The sequence below is a fragment of the Triplophysa dalaica genome, chromosome 11 (assembly GCF_015846415.1).
Source record: "Triplophysa dalaica isolate WHDGS20190420 chromosome 11, ASM1584641v1, whole genome shotgun sequence".
Classification (NCBI taxonomy): Eukaryota; Metazoa; Chordata; class Actinopteri; order Cypriniformes; family Nemacheilidae; genus Triplophysa; species Triplophysa dalaica.
Genome location: NC_079552.1, coordinates 8013567 through 8033527, shown reverse-complemented (window position 1 = coordinate 8033527; position 19961 = coordinate 8013567). Strand labels below are relative to the sequence as shown.

The following is a 19961-nucleotide window of genomic DNA, read 5'->3' as shown; positions in this document are numbered from 1 at the left end:
ACCCTCCGGTCCCATCATGCCTTTTAATCTCCATTTTACTATTTGTTGTAAAACACCAGCACACCTTACATTAAGGAACATTTATTTCTCATTCATCAATTAAATACAGAGTGCAAATAGTTAAAGACTTTAAAATAACCGAACACTGAACATCGTACAAAGTTGGACAGAGTTTAGTACAGCTGAAATTGTTCTGCAGTCTTGACCGTCAAGTGCCTTAACAGAAGCACCACAAGCTTTTTTTTAAACACCTACGCGTGTCCCTACAGTTTTGCAAAAAATTACAATTACCACATTAATAATAACATCTTCGAATAATCATTGTGCTCAAATACACAGAAGAAAAGAAAACATAAACCAATCCACAATTCATTGCGATATTAATATGTATGTCTGTACACAGAGCCACTCTAACAGTGACGGCGAACTGAAGCAATTAATCGACATGGCAGCAGGAGATTATATGATAGGCATGAGCTTCATCTTTGTGTCACAATGTACAGCAGGAAATGAACACTGTAAAATAAAGCAAAGAGGAAGAGCACTGTAGAGATAGCAAATATTTACTCCAAGACGGGACTTCATGCATTTAAATCAGAAGCAATGGAAGATAAAAGCACGTCGTGTTCCTCTGGTATGATATATCTGGAACTGTGATCTTATGTTTGTGTTTGCTAGTAGTGCAGGGCTACTGTACACCTGTGACTGAAGAAAGAAGGTGTTATAACTTATGCCTTTATCTTAACATGACCAGCTATTTTAGGTGGAATATTGGCCTCCTGTGTAGTTGGGATCCTTCAGTGCTGGCAGAAAGTTTTTACTGTAGTAGTGTTACTAGCTATAGTGTTTACTCGTGCGAAGTGAAGAGTTTATTCCTTCTTTTTGGCCCCAGGAACCTTTTCTCTAATTCTGCAAAACAAGATTAAATTAATGAGAATTGTTTTTGCGAAAATGGTTTTGGTTTAAAAAATGGTTTGGTTGTTAAAGGTATAGTTCACCCAAAATGGAAAATTCGGTCATCCACTCGCTTTTACGTTGTTCCAAACCTTTACACATTTTGGTGTTCTGACGCACACATTGATTACATAATTATAAATATATTTTATATTTGGGGCACTACCACAGTAGGCAAAAGTACTATAGTAGGTAACGGTGCCCCTGAACTGGTTTTTTCCCCACATTCTTCAAAATATCTTCAACTTTCTTTTCAATCGATCAAACTAAATGTAAACAGGTTTGGAACAACTCAAGGGTGAGTAAATGATGGTATAATTTCCATTTTTGTGTGAACTATCCCTTTAAGAATTTAGTCTGACTCACTTTCCCATTATGGAGTTAACCTGGGTGCGCACCAGTCCTAAATACTGATCAATCTGCGTCTGAAAGAGACCCAACAACAGTGTGAGATTCACCTTGCAGAGCATGAACAATTATATGACTACAATAATATGGTAAGTATTTACCTGGTACTTCTCATAAACCACTGGAACGCTGAACATGGAGATCACCACTATATAGAGAGAGAGAGAGAAAGTGAAAAAGTTTGACACTGCCAGGGTGAGAGAGACACTGGCTGGCTTTTAGAATGTTGAATGACGTAATTTGTTTGGGGTTGCAACACCCTGACCAACAGCATTGTGTAAATCCTCAACCTCTTGAGCATGGAATTTTGAGTGGGTACTTAAGATAAGGATGACAATCAAAAAACACCACTCAAGAACCCTTGCTTGTTTACTAAATTGCTCCTGCTGGAGTTAAACACTAACTTGTGAGAATTCTGTGTTGTTTATGTTGTATTCTTACCCAGAATCATCAGGGTCAGGCCATTAAACAGAGCTCCCACATAGGTCAACAACCACATCAACACTGCAAACTAAACACACATAAAGTATCGTTCATATATCCATGTAAACATAAATTGTGACATTAAATTTAATTGATTATTTGCTTACAATACAAATGTATTTAGAAAGTAAATCTGAGTGCACTGTACTCAGATAATCTGAAAACCTTAACGCTCTAAAGATTGATTTTTTCCCCCCAAATTGGTGAAAGCAATTTTAAAGAGAAATTCATTCTAATCAAACACAAAATAACATTATTTTGATCTTGATTTCCGGCCGTGCTTTTACCTTAATGGAGTCAACCAGATCCTGAACGAGGAACAACCTGCGAAGCTCTTTCATAGTGGAGTTGACGTATAGCTGAATTTTATCCACATACTTGCTAATCTGATCTGCAGAGAGAGCAATATCTACCTCCAGATATGCCCTGTAAGATAGAGAAACCAGGAAGAATAAATAAACAATTATTAATTGCACAAATGTTACACAGACTACGGCAGAGATCCCCAATCCTGAGGGACAGAGTTTAGCTCCACCCCTATTCGACAACATCTGAACCAAATAATTCACAGACAGGCGTTTTAGATCGGGGTTGGAACTACATATTGCAGACCTCCTGAGCTATGGGTTAACTAACTTGAAAGGGTGTCCCTCCTCGGTTTTCTGCACCGCCTGCATGACTGATTTGTAGACTCGGAAGCTGATGGTGGCAGAGAGGACCGCCAGAGCGAGGTACGCAATAACGCTCACCACGCTGAACTGGGTTAAAGAGAACATCAGCAGCAACACGCTACCAAACATCAGTCCAGACTGCTTCAGATCCCGCCAGTGTAACAGATCCACCACTGAAGAGAGAGAAAGAAAAGAGCAATAGAAAAAGAGATTAGAAAATGAAATATTCATAACGAAGATTCATTGATGATCAATTATAAAGTACTGTATTAACATCACAGTTAGAACCAACAGTAGGGCCTGGTTGGACAGCATCCATACAATCCACAGTTTTATGTGAATGGGTCAATGATGTATAAGGGTTTGGAAAGTAGAAATAAATATATTTTGCAGTTATTAATATATTAAGAATCTGGTGTACGATTAAGATTTCAAATGAAGAGATTTTAGTGTTTTTCATCATATTTCATGTGGTATGACCATGATTTATCTTAATCTGAATTTATTTTCTAGACATCCTTTACATTTTTTTTACAAATCCTTAGTATTTAAAGGATAAATACTATCTCCAATCTCTTAAAAAAATATTTGCATTTCTAAGTTTTGGTAAGTATTTTTTTCTCATCCTAAATGAACAAAATTTAACTTATTTTTCCTGATATAAAATGTTTTTAAAATACCATTTCACAATCAGAGATTCATATTTCAGCCACAAAGATGTTTTGGGTCCCACCACAAGTGGTCATTATACATAATTGACCCCCATACAAAATCCATCTGTGATGTTTAAGAATTTTTGCATCGTAAACAATGGCTTCAAACTGTTCACATAAACAGTAAATTATAGGGCGGGTCACAAAGGTCAATATACAAACAGCTGTTTAGTCCCATTTATCAGTATTTCAATACTTTAAGAAATACATACATTTCTACGCTACGAAATGTCTACAAAGAAATCCCATTCCTGTTATTCTCTCATTCTCTATGACTGTACATTATCTATAGAAACCCTCCTGTTTAACCTTGGGACTATCACTTCACACCTGTCCACCTCTCACAGCACCAAACTCTAACATAAACCATCTGTGTGCACGCATACTGTTGAGAAAGAGCACAAAAAAGCCACGTAATCAGAAGTGTTGTAATCTGATGTTCAGTACACACGGTGAGCTATCAACCTTTCTCATTCAGAGACTTTGCCATGTGCTAGAATGTATTTTTGTAGCATGGTTGATTCTGCAATGGCACCATCTTGAGTTACAGCGACAATCCCCGTTGAGTTGAGTGTCTTGCTCAAGGGCACAATGGAGAGAGACTTCTCTTTGCAAAGCCGAAACCTGAATTGTTTATTAACCCAGACCTTTAACCTAGGCTTGACCATGTTAGACGTGCATCTTACAAAACTCCCAAAACAACAATTCAAGTCTGGTTTTCCAAGCCCAAAATCCGTCCCTCAGATAACTCAGGTATGTCAGCTGATAGACCAGGTCTTACTGCTCTTTTACAGGAAAATCTTTAAAGGTTTGGACAAACAAAAATGAGTGAAGTAAAATCGTTGCTATGAGAACCACCTCTGAATCATCCCTTCTGTCTCTACAGCAACTGAGAGCTCTTTGTTTCCTACACCTGAATTTGTTTCTTTGGTTTCTGCTTGCTTTGTAAAAACTGTTACACACACTCACATTAGCTGATCTGTTACACTCTAGTGTGTGCATGACATCTGTAGTCCCGTGTGAGATTCTCCCATCGGTCCTATGGGGCTAAAATTAGCCTGGCAGAGCTTAGAGGAGGGCAGAAATATCGGCCATTTTTATCAAGGATTTTAAGTCCATGATGAAACAAGTAAGACTTCAGATTTTATTGATCAAATCTTTGAGAATCTTGTTTTTCTAACGTTTATCTAATCTCATCCAATAAAAAAAGAAAGTAATTAAAATACTTAAAGTTAATTTATATAGTAAACAAAGCAATACGGCAATTGTGTTTTAGAAATAATAATGCTGCTGTTTCTAGTCTAATATTGTGTAAACATACCATTTAAGGAAGTCTTCAAATATTTTACACCCAAGTACAATAATACTGTTAAAGATGATAAACAAGATGTACATACAATGTCAATGTATCCCATATCAACATGAACCAATACAGACACACAGAACACAGATGTCACAGATATCTCGCATTTTTCTGACAAATCACTAATGCTAACAGAAGAGAGATACTGACCTGAAGCACCCATGACTGCAGACAGTGAGAAAAGAGAGACAGTGAGTGGGAACGCACACAAAAGGAGAGAGAGAATGAGAGAGAGAATGAGGGAGGGGGGCGGCTCTTGCTACCATTGGCTATTCAAGAATGGAGGAACATACACACATAGAGGCTTAAGAACAGCATAACAGGTGACAAATGGTACAGACCAAAGCAAACACACACACTCGATCCGAACAAAATCATTATCATGACCCATTCACAGAAGCTAATTAATCCACATCCAAGTGAAGCGTTTCTCCTATGTAATGAAAAAGAAAGGGGGCAGCGGCAGTTGCTATAGATACAGTGTTCCAGTTTCTTAAACACATCGCTTAGGGGGCCAGCTTAAAATAAGATGGTGGGGGGGGGTAATGTCGTGTTTAAATGTCGGCGTGTAATTATAGTACCAGAGATCCACATCCAGCATGGCAGCCATGCCAACATGATAACCTTTCACTTCCTGAGTTAAAGGTCATGGCCATAGGGAAGGCCTATACTGGAAACAAGGGGTCAAGGTTTGGGTGGTTGGTACTGCCCTGGTGGCAACTTCTGCACTTATGGCATTCAGTCCAGACCCCATTAGAGTTAATACAACATCATTCTTCAGATAAAGTGGTCACATGACAATTACAGGTAACTTGGATGCAGAACTGAGCACCCATGAGAAAAGATGGCAGCATTCATTGTAATAAATTGGATGCTAATGGTGCGCTTTCTCTATGTATTATAAATCTTTTTGGTTGCTAAAAAGTTAAATTATAAATAAAAAAATCGAGGAGTATAATAGCTCAATTTAAAGGGATAGTTCACCCATTCATTTCTATTCTAATGACACAAAACTAATGCAAGTGAATGGGTACCGTCGTTGTTCGGTTACCATGCGGTATACGTCCGTGCAATTATCACGATGTTAAAAACTTCAACTACACGCTTAGTGGTAGCTTATTGGTTGACTGAATGTCAGCTTATCTGAATGGCTGAAAATAGATGACCTAAACCGCAGCTGAAGACCTACTATCAGAATCCTGATGTTCTACCATTGTGCTCCTTGTCAAGACTCCAGTTCGTTTCACAGGAAACTGTCGCTGAAATTATTGCATTAAATGCACTGAAAAAAGAAGATGCATCTCTACATTATCCTAGGCACACACAGCCCTAGAAATACCAGAGCTAAATAGAACGATAAGAATAAATACTCTGCACTAATTGGTTACATGCATCATATGACAAGGGTGTGTCAAGATGATTTGAGGCAAACAATCACGGTTAACTGTCAGATTCCTTGCTGCCTTCGGCCAATCGGAGAATGTTATACTGTATGCTTAGAGACTTTTCATTTGGTGGATGAAAAGTTTATTCTGGTAATGAAATGTAAGATGTTTACTGAATAGGAATGAGGTCTACAACCTTTTAAAGAGAATAGTGCGTTGGCCCCCAGCCATTGAGTGGTTTTGAAAATGCAGCAGCACTAAGTTTTATATATTTATGTGCTGGTTTGTGCAAGTCTGAGTCTCTGAGTGTGCAAGTAAAAGCTGTCCGAGTGAGAAGAAGAGACCCCGGAGGGGTCTTGGGTTTGATACGAATCATCAAAAATAAAGAGATGACTTCATGGTGATGTCATGCTTGTTCTGCCAGGAAAAGTATAACGCCATACAAATTCAGCAAAGCATAGAGAAACAGAGTAAAAGGAGTTGAAAGTAAGTGTTTGCTTTAAATTATTAGTCATTTCTAGAAACAGCACATTATACTAAAAATAGATGAGATTTACAATTTATTAATAGCGTTTGCTTGTTTGAAAAGGGGCCAAACACAAAATCTATCTTCCTATTTACATGCAACGATTTACAAATACAGTGTCTGTACAATACTGCCAACACTTCAGCTCCTCCAGATGGTGTGTCTTTACTTCATCCCACTGCCTTCATCTAAGCATACTGTAAAACATGCCTGTTATTCTACTGGTACAGTTCTGAAAAAACACCCTCTCCAGGTATCATGGATGCCTGTTGTAGAGAATGATGTAATCAAAATGGGTGTGACCTGGTTGCTATAGTGACAGCCTCATCCATCTTTGCTGCAACCGTGATTAAACATAAAAACAGCCTGAATTCTGCGCTGTAGCAACCACGTACCAAAACAGCAGGGTTACCGTGTAAGCATAGCTCCGAAACAGACAGACCACCTGCCACCCCCCACCCCATATCCATAAACAGCTGCGTCCCTCTTTGTTCCACCAGTACAGAAACGAAAGGAAGCAACGGCATAATACAAGCCACAATTCAGCACCAATATAGGAATTATTTAAGACATACACAGCAAAACAATATATCTGTGTAGTACAATAAATAGATTGATATTCAGTTTTACACAAACACACAAGCACACAGACGCTGTACCCTGCCCTCTCCAGCCGCACGCTTTCTTTTCTTTATCCATGTCTCTCCCCTCGTCAACTGTGGTTTCTCTCGCTGTTTTCTGGAATCGCTTTTCCCCTTCGCTGATGTTATGTCTTCCCGAGACCCACTATCTCACACGTCCAAACGGCATGAATGGACAGAACAGAGAGGAAAAGCAAGATAAGAGGAGAGACAAAAGATGGAAGAGAAAGAGGCTTCCAATATTAGCGACAGGGATTCACAGACAGAGAAACGGAGTGAGCAAGGAGAGAGGGAGGGTGATGATGCTGGATGAAACAGTAAACACTGCAGCCTCCACCGCAGAGAGCGGAGCGTACCATATGCGATGCCTGGGGGATGAGGGGGGAGATAAGATCAAAGTGGCCCCACCCTGTGCCCCCCCACACATAAAGCTTATACATAAACATAATAAGCCGTCACGTGACCTCGATGAAATAAAGAATGGCATTGTTGTCGGCTAAAAAAGGGTGGAGTGTATGATATCAGCATATTTTTTAAACCTTCGGGGATTTGTGGGTAATGTAGTTTTCCCTAATCTGGATGTATTTAAAAACAAAATGGCCCGGATACAATCTATTTTAATTTAATATGCAATGAGTCCCAAGGTATTTAAAGTGATACTTCACCCATAAATGAAAATTCTGTCTTCATTTACTCGCCTACGAGTTGTTCCAAATCTGTAAAAATGTCTTTGTTCTGATGAACACAGAGAAAGATATTTGGAAGAAGGCTTATAACGATACAGATTTTGCCCCCTCATTGACTGCCATAATAAGAAAAATAACAATGGTAGTGTAAGTGATGGGAATGGAATGAAGGTTACACTATATATAAACAATATATTAAGATAAACAAAAATAAGCAAAGTGTGATAGAGCAGTTGTGACGGCAGCCTATCTTACCGGCGCCATCTCCTTACATTCTTTAAAATGTCTTAATTTATGTTCATCACAACAAAGAAACTTATACAGATTTGGAACAACTCAAAGGTGAGTAAATGATGACAGAAGTAGGTTTTCACTTATTTATTTCCATCATTTTCCTCTTCTGTTTCCTTTTGCATCTTCCTCCAAATGGCTCCCCTACAGCCAAAGCTCCCTGCCTCCTGAGTTACTATGGCAACAGTCTGATCTGTGCTGTGATCCAGATTGTCTCAGGATTGCAGTCAGTCTACTAGAGCGCACACTAGATAAATGTTTTTAACATTATGTTGTAAAACACCTATCCCTTTCACATGAAAGTATGTGGTATTTACCAACAGGTTCTTAAATGAGATGGAGATGTTTACTGTAAAACTCTTAAGTATATCAATTATTATCCCTGGGCTTTGTTCCAGAAACTAACAATCTCTACCGCCCTCTGCAGGCCATTCATAGATAAAACCCTAAAAAGGCGTTGACCTCTTTTTTCCAACATTCCAGAACCTTCAGTAGTACTCTGTTGTCTTTGCATGAAAAATGTGTGTATGAAAACAATACACAACTTAAATCTGTTATACAGTCACGCTGTTTGTCTGTTTTTTATCTATCCTTCTGAAAAACTACGGAAATTCTAATGGAATTCTAGATTAGACTAGTTAAATGGGGATTGTGTTGTTATTTATGGAAACTAAAATTGTCACTTCAGGTCTCTAAGGTGCTGTGTTGGGTTCAATTGGTGGGATGTTATCTGGCAGATGGGAACCAATAGAATACCATTAAATCCAACTGGAATAATTGCCCGCAACACACTACAGATAGGAATTTAGTTTTAATGGTAAACCGTATGACGTTATTTATAATAGAAACTATTAACATTTGTTTTTTTCAGCAGGGTATAGCTGCTAACATTGCCTTGGTAATACGTAAATTATAAAGTCATATAGGCCTATATTATGGCCCGGTTTCATAGACAAGGCTTATCTTAAACCAGGACTATACTTAAGCTAAATTAGGATATTTAAGTTGCTTTTATTAAAATGCCTCAGACACAAACTTTCCTTGTCTTGCATCTTGAGACAAACCAATGGCACTGACATATTTAAAGATATGTCAGGGCAATTCATTTTCAGTTCAGACAGCTCAAACTTTCATTTTAGTCTCGGACTAGTCTTAAACCTTGTCTGTGAAACCGGACATATATATTATTATTGCAGAAAATAAAATAAATAAATATAATACAATAACAAATGTGATTGTGTATGTTTTATCAACAGCTGTTCTCTTATGTAAAATGACAACAAAAACACAACATAGAACTTGTAACGGTATATGTGCATGCACTGCCCCCATTTTACAAGAGGATTATATAAAACTAGTGTTTACAACATTCTAGAGAGTACTCAGAAACCACTCGATTCAAAACACAATTCATTTCTCTCAGCTACGAATTTTCATTCTTTCAACCTCAGTCAACTATCACAATGTCAGAGTTTCGATGCCAAATGGATCAGATTAACACAAACACTGTATGTATTAAAGACAGACGTTGACTTCTGATTTAGGCAGTTTTACATCTGTGTGCTCTGGTTGAGTGAACCAATAAAGTGCCATGTCAATCTTGTTTGTTTTGTCAGCTAGTCTTCAGAGGATGTATACTGTAAAGACACTGAAAGAATTAAGAGACCATCTCAAAATTTGTTCAGTTTCACTATTTATAGGGATGTGTTTAGGTTAACCATTTCTTTAATTAATTCTGTGAACTACAAACAAAATTTCAAATGTGAATAAAATAAAAACTGGAGAAACAAGTCAAAATAACAGAAAAGATGCTCTAGGTTCATATTCACTTTTAAGCAATACAACAGTAATATTTGTACATGTATTTAGGAAAAGTTGTTTATGTGATGACCTTGATTTTAATCACAGTTTTCATGTGTCTGTCTTGTTATGTTGTCAATCTTTCACATTGCTGTTGGATGACTATGTCACTCCTGAGGAAGGGCCACAATACATCTAGAAATACTGATTGGAAAATTTGGGTTGGTTTTATTTGTATATATATTTTTACATGAGAAACATCAGTATAACCTAAATTCCATGTACATCTTTCAAGCACAGTTAATAACAATTGAGAATACTGAAAGAAAGTGAGAATACTGGACAAATTGTGAAGTTATGTAAATTAGTGAGAGTACAGTTGTTTAAACTCACCACTAGAGGACAAATCTCTTTAAATCAGCCTCGAATGAACTCAATACAAATCTTTCATTGTCTCTCTGGCATTGAAGCTGTTTTTTTCTGACTTTTTTTAGACTTTCATCATAAAGACACACCAGCTGCGATAATGATCTGAACAGTGCATACTATGAGCAGCATTACAGACCTGTGGATGTGCAAAAAAACTACACACTCAAACCAAGCCACGTGCTGATAAGACCAGACCAGTTGTATTATACATTAATTCCAAACAACCAAGAATTACAGAGATTCAGGGCTATGAAACATTGCAGCGCATCTTTTTCGCAGTTCTGTGCAGAGTTTCTGTTATTTTTTGTTGCACTCCAAGTGCCAATGCAGAAAGCAATATATAATAAAAACGGACAAAACAAGTCATGTTAGCAATTCATCAAAACCAAAGTCCCTTTAGTGGAGGGGTCCTCAACCTTTTTGACTCCAAGACCCCCATTGTATCCAACAATATTCAGAGGCCCCACTCCTCCCACTCAAAAAAACTAATCTTTTTTACCTAATAAAATAATTTATAGCTTGTCTTTTACTAGAAAAACGTTTATTTATTTTAAAAGTGGCCAAATAATAAAAAAAAAGATGTTTTCATTGCTCATTTTGTCTCATTTCAGAAATCTTGAGGCCCCCTTTGCCGCCCGCCGTTGAGAACCACTGCTTTAGGCAAACGGGCAACTCTGCGCACTCTGTGGCCATGCGTGCAACACCTCTAAGCAGCTATTTCAGTCATGCAAGACTCAATTCCTATCTACTCCAATGTGGGAAGACAGATAACTATAAATTGGCTATATTTACTGGCTGTAAACACAATTTATTAACATGTGTCAGACCGACAATTAAACCTTACATCATGAATTTGGTTCTTAAGCAGAAATTGAGCTTAGAAACACTTTTTCGAGGTCACGCCTCACAAAAAGAATAGAAAGTGTTATCGGATGCACTCACCTTGCCCGAAGTGAACTTTTGTTCTGTGTTTGGTTGTTAGTCTGTCTAGTGGCTTGTAAGATAACAATTTATTTGCATTTAAACTACTCAACAGTTATTGGTTCTTGGCAGAGGTCTACTGAAAATATGTGCAACGTAAAGTTTATGTTGTTGCCGCTGAAAGGTCTACAGAGTTAGTTCAACATTATTTTATTCAACACATCCATCATGTTGTATCAATTAAGAGTATTGTTGTCAATGTCTTCAACTTCATATCATCGCAATGTGTATCACATCATCAGAGGACATTCTCTGTCATAGTACTGAAATAACCCTACATTCCAAACCAGCGCCCACTCTGCTGCTGTTACTCGGACAGGTTGCAGAGCAATGTTAAAATTGACATCAGCCTTTAAAATAGCTGATTTATGATAATCGATGAACTAACCTCTCGTTTTAAACACGTTCTCAGTTGAGTCTCGAGTTTTTCGTCCTCTCTGTACACACCGACAGCTAGACTCTTTACATTGAATTGATACTTAAGTCACTGCTAATGTAATTGACGTAGACACTGTCTACACCAGGGTTCCTCAAATCTTACCTTGGAGGGCCGGAGCACTGCAGAGTTTAGCTCCAACCCTGATCAAACTTGCATACCTGTGATTTTCTAGTGATACTGGACAACTTGATTAGCTTGCTCATGTGTGTTTGATCAGGGCTGGAGCTAAACTCTGCAGTGTTCCGGCCCTCCAGGGTAAGATTTGAGGAACCCTGGTCTACACTGTCTGACCACGTGGATCAGTTTTCAAAACCACATCAGGTTTGTGTGAACAAAGCATGAAGGAACAAAGCATTATGGAGTGAAACCTCTTACCTTTCTGTTTGTTGATGCTCTGGAACAACACAAGCGGAGCTGCATCTTTCTCTGCGGTTGCACTCTCGATACTGCTTTTCCCTTTACTCTCCTGGTCCTGAATGGAGTGTTGCTCCAGAGGCACTGTAGATGTTCCCATGACAGCAGGCCTGGGTTTGGTGGACCAGCTGTCTTCTGGTTGTGAATTGGGCTTCTCAATGGGAGTTGTTTTTTCTTTCTCTTTTTCTTTTTCTTTCTCTTTTTCTTTTTCTTTTTCTTTCTCTTTTTCTTTTTCTTTTTCTTTTTCTTTCTCTTTTTCCTGTTCCTTTTCCTTTTCTTCTTCTTTCTCTTTCAAGGTGCTGGCTGGGGGTTGGATGAAGGGAGAGGTCGAGGCAACAGAAGTTGTGATGGGCTTAGAGGAAGTAAGATCTGGGATCAGCGGAGACGTTTCAGGACGTTTTGGGGCAGAGTATTCCTGCTCCCTCTTGGGACTCTCCTCAGAAGCTGATTCGATTAGCAGGTCGCTGTCAAGCTCTGCCTCCCTTTCTTCTCTCAACAGGCTGTAGAGTGGTGGGTTGCTGGGTTGACCAAATCCCCCCTTCATGCCTCCGGAAAGCTCGAATGGGTTGCTAGCGCTGACCTTGTCTGGTTGAGGCTTTTCAAATGGGTTGCTAGCTTTGTCACTGACAGATGTGTAGCTGGTCTGCTCAAACGGATTGCTAGATTGGCTGAATCCTCCTTTTGAAGTTGGGGATTTTGATGTCAAGTCATGCGTCGGCGAATCGGATTCTTCAGCAACCTGCTCAATTTCTGAATCTCCAGATTCATCTCCACTGATTTCAAGGTCTTGAGCCCATGGAGAGGAGGGTTTAGGTGGGCTCTTGATGTCTTGGTCTTCTTGAACATTGGGGCGATAGGTGGTGCTGCTGGAATCTTGAGTGGAGCTCACAGACTTCATTCCAGCAGGCTGGAACAGCACATCAGATGGAGACTCTCGACCTGAAAATGAGCGAAGGGAAAATTAGTGAATTGTAAAAGAAGAGCAATTGAAAAGTAGAAAGTTAATAATAATTTCCATACATGTGTATTTTGGTGCTCTGATGTACTGTAACTGTACTGTTATGAAAATTATTATAGTTACTTTAGTTTTATTGATATAATTTTAGTTTAATTCATTTTTAATTCCTTTTAAGTTCAGTTTTTTGTCAATTGATAATTTTAATGCCTTAATTTATAAGTATTCATTTTTTCTTAGCTGAGTTTTTCAATAATATTTATGCTGAAATTTCATTTTATTTTAATTAAAATAAATGTTTAAATAGTTTTAGTGAATTATAATAATGTTAGGGTCAGACTAGATTTTCAGAATGTATTTTTTAAGTATATATCTTGGATTTATTTACACACCATGGATGCCGATGTATTTGGACACTTTCATTGTTTTCGCTATATTAAAGATGTATTGTACAAAACTGGATTGTGCTATAATATTATTATCAACATTTTCACCAGAGGTCACATTAGGGATTATCGTTCTTTTATTGGTCACACGTCATCACATGATATTCGCTGGTCAAACTTGACTTTATGAACGCAACAAAGTGCAATTATTTTGCAAGAGCTTGTATTTCCATCTATAACATTCACACGTGTATTAATAAAAGTCAATAGAACAAAAAGTCTAGTGTGACCACAGAATGACCCGGGTGGAATTTTTTTCACATGTGCGAGGATCAGGGTTATCATTGTAACTAAAAGTGAAATAAAAATTAATAAATGACAAAAGCATATTTATAGCACAAGCACAAAATAACTAAAAAATATGAAAAAATATAAATAAATGTTAATAAAGTTATATTACAAATATATAATTAAAACTACAATTACAAAATCATAAAATAAGAAATGCACCTGTAGGGGAGTGGTTAGGGGAGTGGTTAGCTGATGAGGCCGCGCTGTCGTCCTCTGGTTCTGACAGTGTTACGGTGGGAAGACCCTGTTGACCAAAACTGAGAACACTCTCTTTTTCAGACACACCCCCTTGTGGAGAGACTCTCACAGGCTGGGCCGCAGCAGCGTGGGACTCTGTCGTCACTGTGATCTTCACAGGGCTGGCACTCTGTGGCGTTTCCATCCTACGATAAGAACGGAAATCGGCCAACTCTTCGTCCGAAGGATCTTCCACGTAAGGAAATGCATGCTGCCCACCCGCTGAAGCATGATTATCCTTCACCTTCACATCTTCAGAACCGAGAGGGCTCTTCTCCAAATAGCGTCCAAGATCGAAGGGGTCATGGCTGGATTCTTTACTTTCCTTTTCCTGCGGCTGCGGCTTGTAATCTTGAATGTCATATTTGTCTTCGTCTTCATCATCTTCATCTTCGTCATCATCTCCAAAGGCTACCACGGAGGGCTGCTGCTTATTTTTGGCATTGCCAACACTACCAAAATCACAGAGGTCATCACCCATGTCCATGTAGCTGTAATGGTCAGTCTTGTGCGAGCCCTGCAGGGTCGTCTGGTGGTCCGAGGGGTCACCCGGGGTCATGCCAATCCCAGAGTCGGTTCCAGTGGGAGCAGGTGGAGAACGGTTGCCCTCGGAGAAAAGAGCAGCGCCGTCATTGAAAGGATTAGAGGAGGGCTTTGAGGAAAGGAGAGATGTGTATAGATCCCCTTCTACTGGGGATGACTTCATAAACATGTCAGACAGAGAGTCACCTAGAGAAAGAGAAATAGGATTTTTTATTTAAAATATTACAAAAAATATTTAATTTAGTTATGTCCATTTAAAGGTAATGTAAAATTGGAATCAAAGCCAGACTCTTTCAATTCATTACAATTCTACAATTCAATGATAGTTGTATGTTAGGGAGGTAGAATGTAATATGTAAAAAATGTAGCACAGCTAGCTGAATACAGAAAAACATACAGAAAAAAGATTTCTTACATAGTTGTAAATCATATTCTCACTGGACTGAGATAAAAAAGAATAAGTGGTACACAAAGACAGCAATAAAAGGATAGTTTACCCCCCCCAAAAAAATTGTCATCACCCTCGAGTTGTTCCAAGCCTTCATAAATTTCTTTGTTCTGTTTGAACAAGAATTAAGATATTAGGAAGAATGTTAGCAACTTACATTTCTGGGATATCATTGACTACCAACAAGCTTTGCTGTAGCTCAGTGGTAAGAGCATGGCGTTTACAGTGCCAACGTCATGGGTTCGATCCCAGGGGCATTGCACATACTTAGAAACAAATGTATAGGATAATGCAATGCAAGTCTCTTTAGATAAAAGTGTTCACCAAATGCATAGATGTAAATGTACCATAATATCAAAAATTACAATTGTAGTCAAAGGTGCAACTGAACTGTTTGCTTTCCTACATTTTTCAAAATATCATATTTTGTGTTCAGCAGAACAAAGAAATAAAAAGATACACGTTCGAAACAACCAGTGTTGGGTGTAACTAGTCACTAAGTAATGTAACTGTAATTTAGTTACTGTCCCCTTGGAAAGAGTAAAGTAATAGATTACTTTTATTGTTATCGATGAAATTGAACCAAATACTGTTATATATTCAATAGTGGGAAATTACTTTAAAATTATAAGTCTGACTTTAAAATGTATGCTTTAATGTTTCCTTCTCACATTTGTATGATTTGGTCAATTCATAAGAACACTTTATTTATTATCCATTTGAATTAATTAAATAACCCGTTTCATGTCTATTAGAATCAATTATAATCATTGTTGATGTATGATATAGAAAGTAGTTAGTAATAAATTATTAAATACTTTTTAGAGAGAGTACTTTGTACAGTAATCTAATTACACTATTGCATATGTATTTAGTACCTAGTAATTCATTACTTTTTCAGAGTAACTTATCCAACAACTAGAGGGTGAGTAAATGATGACAGAATTTTCATTTTTGGGTGAACTGTCCCTTTAAACTTTAAACATCTAATGTTGTGTCTCTGTGAAATCACTCAAGTTATAAGAGGATTACGGAAAGAAATAAAACTTGTGACTTTGACATCTCTAATAAGTACACAATTTGGAGACGGGAGCAATGTAACTGAAAGCACTACAATGGACCTTAAATCCAGGCCAGCAGCTATAAAATGGACCTTCCTAATAACAGTTTTATCATTGGCGGTATGGCTTTCATTCTTTTGCATAACACACATTTTAAAGAATGTTTGTAACCGAACAATGGCTGTACCCATTCACTTGCATTAGTTTTGTGTCCATAAAATAGAAGTGAATGGTTACCGCTGTTGTTAAGTTACCAACATTTTACAAAATATCTTCTTTTGCGAAGGCAAAAGTCATTGGTTTGATGACAAGAGGGATAGTAAATGATGACAGAATTTTCATTTTTGGGTGAACTATGCCTTTAAATGTATTTATTGACAATAACTTATAGATCTTTACCACTGTGCACTATCACAGGCTCGCTATGGCTGAAAGTGACAGGAGGAATGTTCCATAACAATCACACTGCACTGTTTGTTGATCTCTCTCGCTGCCTTGCTCTCTCGCCTGAGTGACTCTGTGAATACGGACCAGAGTGTTCGCACCAACATTCTTCCTCGTCTAGTCCATTTCTCCGTATTAACCAGGCAGAGAGAGACAGGCAGAAGACAGACAGAAAGAGCAGGATGGCGATTAGAGAGGGCATATTGACAAGCGTGAGTGATGTTATTGATGATGCGATCAGAGATGCAGCATTTCTGCAGGATTAAGCCGCTCACCATGTATTTCAGCTCACCCATGTCATTCAAAAAGGAGTGAGCTCACTGACTTGGCTACTGTAGAAAGACTCTTGTTCGGCCTATAAATAGACCTCCTTGTGTTTATTTAAAAAGGCAAAATGCTAAAGACTGAGCCAAAGACAGCCCAAAACGACTTGGTATGAAAGACAGGAAGAGAGAAAAAAAATAGAAAGAGAGAGAGCGTGAGGGGTTGGAGTAAAAGTGCATTTGAATGTGTTTAAGACAATATGCGTAGCTGGGCTCGTATCCATAGGAGGAGAAAGACTTGGGTTCTTGTGTGGATGTACTGTTGTGTGTGTGTGGTGAAGCTAACAAGCACACGGGGGGGATTTCAGGCCCTGGCTCATGAATATTTGAGCATGTGAGAAAGACTGTGGATGGGCGTATGCGCCCATATGCGTGCATGCACAGTAACCCCATAGCTAAGAATAGCTCTTTTAGCCATAATGGCGGCTTAATGAGATACCCAATGATCCACGAAACACCTGCAGAACCAGAAACTGATAATTAGTCTCACAATCTGAAAAAATGTCTCACAAGGTTCTTGGAGGAAGAGTTTACTGTTAAAGTGGTACTTCACCCCTGAATCAAAATTTCCACATGTTTCACTCACCCTCAAGGCATCCTACCTGAATATGATTTTCTTCTTGAAGAATAATGCAGTCGAAGTTATTATACCACATATCATTTTAAGTCCAAGCAGTAGAATGGGAGTGAATGGGTATTGACTTTTTGAAACTCCAAAAAGTGCATTCATCGTTTAGAGAACTGCTGGACATGGCTCCGTGGTCTTACCAAAGGTCTTCTGAGGCGAATCGATGTGGTTGTTTAAAATAAATATCCATGTTGAAAGCGCTATTAATGTTGATGTCAAGCTTCCGTCATCTTTCGAATGTGCGTGAACCAGAGGATTTTTTTTTATTTGAGAGATGATGGAAGCTTGACATCAACGTCAATAGTGCTGTCGATATGGTTATTTATCTTAAACAAATGCATCGATTCGCTTCAGAAGACCTTTGTTAAGACCCCGTAGCCATGTCGAGCAGTTCTTTGATTGATGGATGCACTTTTTGGAGCTTCAAAAAGTCAACACCCATTCACTCCCATTCTACCCCTTGGGAGTAAAATGATTCGTGGTATTATAACTCAGACTGGATTATTTTTCGAGTAGAAAACCTTTTTCAGTTAGGATGCCATGAGGGTGAGTAAAACATGGGGAAAATTGTGTTCAGGGGTGAAGTACCGCTTTAAGTTCCTAATTGTATAAAAATAACAAAAGCATTATAATCAGCTCATGGCATGTGCATTATTTTTGATGTCAAAGATTGGAAAGAATATCAGTAAATGAGTTTGGGTTTTAATATCAATAGAAATATCTGTAAACTAATGTCTCTCACTCCCGCCAGTATGGATCAATGATTTTTATGATCTCATCCTGCACTTCAGCTTACTGTCTCCCAGACCGTGAGGTAAACTATCCATTATTGGCTATACATTAAAAGAGGGAGGAGTCACTCAATATGCCCCACCCTAACTTCCTGTTTCAGTGGAAATTGCATCAAGACATCAAACAAAGCTGTGCATTTCATCGAAGTAAACTGTTCATCACACAAAGCTTAAAGTGGCCAATTAAAGTGTTTTACAGAAAAAAATTACAGCATCCATGTTTAGAACAACACGCGAGTGGATAAATAATGAACTTTCATTTAAAGCTATTCATGTAAATCTATGAAAGTGAATGATGCACCATAGTATGCGCACCTATGTATGAAAGTTTTATAGCGTATGTGAATATGTTCGTTATTCACGTAATGTACTAAAAATGTAAAGATTTGAAGATTTTTATAGGTCTCCAGGCCTGAATAAGTTAATAATGGTTAATAAAAGAATAACCTTATTCAACTCACTTTGGGGCCACATACACAGCTCTCTCTGTTCCTTCACTCCACTTTGCTTTAATCATCTCTATTTAAAGCACCCGTATCTATATAAAGCTATAGTGAGGCCAGGATTGGCGAACCCCAGTCCAAAAAACTTGACAATGCGAGCTGTCATATTGAAGTTTTATGAGTCCTGCTACCATACATGAGGACAATAGCTAGTTTTTGAGCTATGATTTAAAACGTTAAGACAACACAATGATAATAGACAGAGCAAAACATATTACAGGGAAAATGTGAAATATGCTGATGTCATAGACAGTAATGATATCGCTGTGGCTTTGTGAAATCAGGACAGGATCTACAAAGCTTTGAGTTGTGTCCTGCCATCATTTCTGCATAATTCTAAAAAAACAACACAGTGCACAATATAATGTTTGTTTGTTTGTTTGTTTTATTGTGTGTGTGCTTTGTTTGACCTTACAGCTTAAAGCATCTGCCTATAGCCCACTGCGTGTTTGTGTGTGCACTGTCACACCCATGGCCTTGTCTGTCTCTTCATCTTCAATTCACCATCTTCTTCTTTTATCCCCGGCTTTACCGGCGACGATAGCAAGCGGCTCTCGCCGCAAAGACGCACAATGCGAAATAAAATACGGAATTACCTGTAGAAGCAGTTTCCATGGCAACGCCGCTTCCTTCAAGGGAATGGAATTGCTGCTCGGGCGCGTTCGTCTCGCGGTCCCAGTCTTTTGCGTGGAGCTCGTCCCGCATCTCGTCGAAACGGGGCCCTGCGCTTCCAAACATCCCGTTCTTCTCCTCTCCGAACCACTTGCCATCCAAACCCGGCCCCTCGTTCGAATTAGCGGACATGCTTACGGGGAGAGACGCAGATATGAGCACGACGAAGCGAGAACGACTCTTCGAAATTGCAGACGGAATTTAAAGATGTGACGCTAAATATGGCCGATCCTGACCGATGCTTCCCGTCTCGCGGCAGCGGAGCCAGTGGGCTCGACGTGTTTGGTTCAGTGTCACAGAGCTGACGTCACTGTATCTGTGCGGCTCGCGGTTGGCACGGATTTAGGACGGAGCGAACGACATTCCGGTTAGAGGACGGTCCGCGTGCGCGCGCCTACACACCACGGGCGTGGTTCACACTACAACAAAGTGTAT

The 19961-nt window shown here is 38.8% G+C and overlaps 1 protein-coding gene across 4 annotated transcripts; it reads right to left on the bottom strand.

The window, feature by feature from the left end:
* Nucleotides 1-65: 65 nt before the first annotated feature.
* Nucleotides 66-19816, bottom strand: rtn1a (reticulon 1a). Of its 4 annotated transcripts, none has more exons than XM_056760214.1 (9): nt 19451-19816; nt 14162-14842; nt 12146-13123; nt 2482-2689; nt 2133-2271; nt 1804-1873; nt 1464-1510; nt 1321-1379; nt 66-909 (listed from the first exon to the last, which is right to left on the bottom strand). In XM_056760214.1, the coding sequence occupies exons 1-9, from the start codon at nt 19656-19658 to the stop codon at nt 870-872; spliced, it is 2430 nt and encodes an 809-aa protein (XP_056616192.1). In that variant the 5' UTR covers nt 19659-19816; the 3' UTR covers nt 66-869. The 4 variants fall into 4 exon arrangements, with proteins under 4 accessions (XP_056616192.1, XP_056616191.1, XP_056616193.1 ...); XM_056760213.1 differs by having other exon boundaries at nt 14036-14842; nt 19451-19814; XM_056760215.1 differs by lacking the exons at nt 12146-13123; nt 14162-14842; nt 19451-19816 and adding an exon at nt 7163-7476.
* Between the last annotated feature and the right edge of the window lie 145 nt (nt 19817-19961).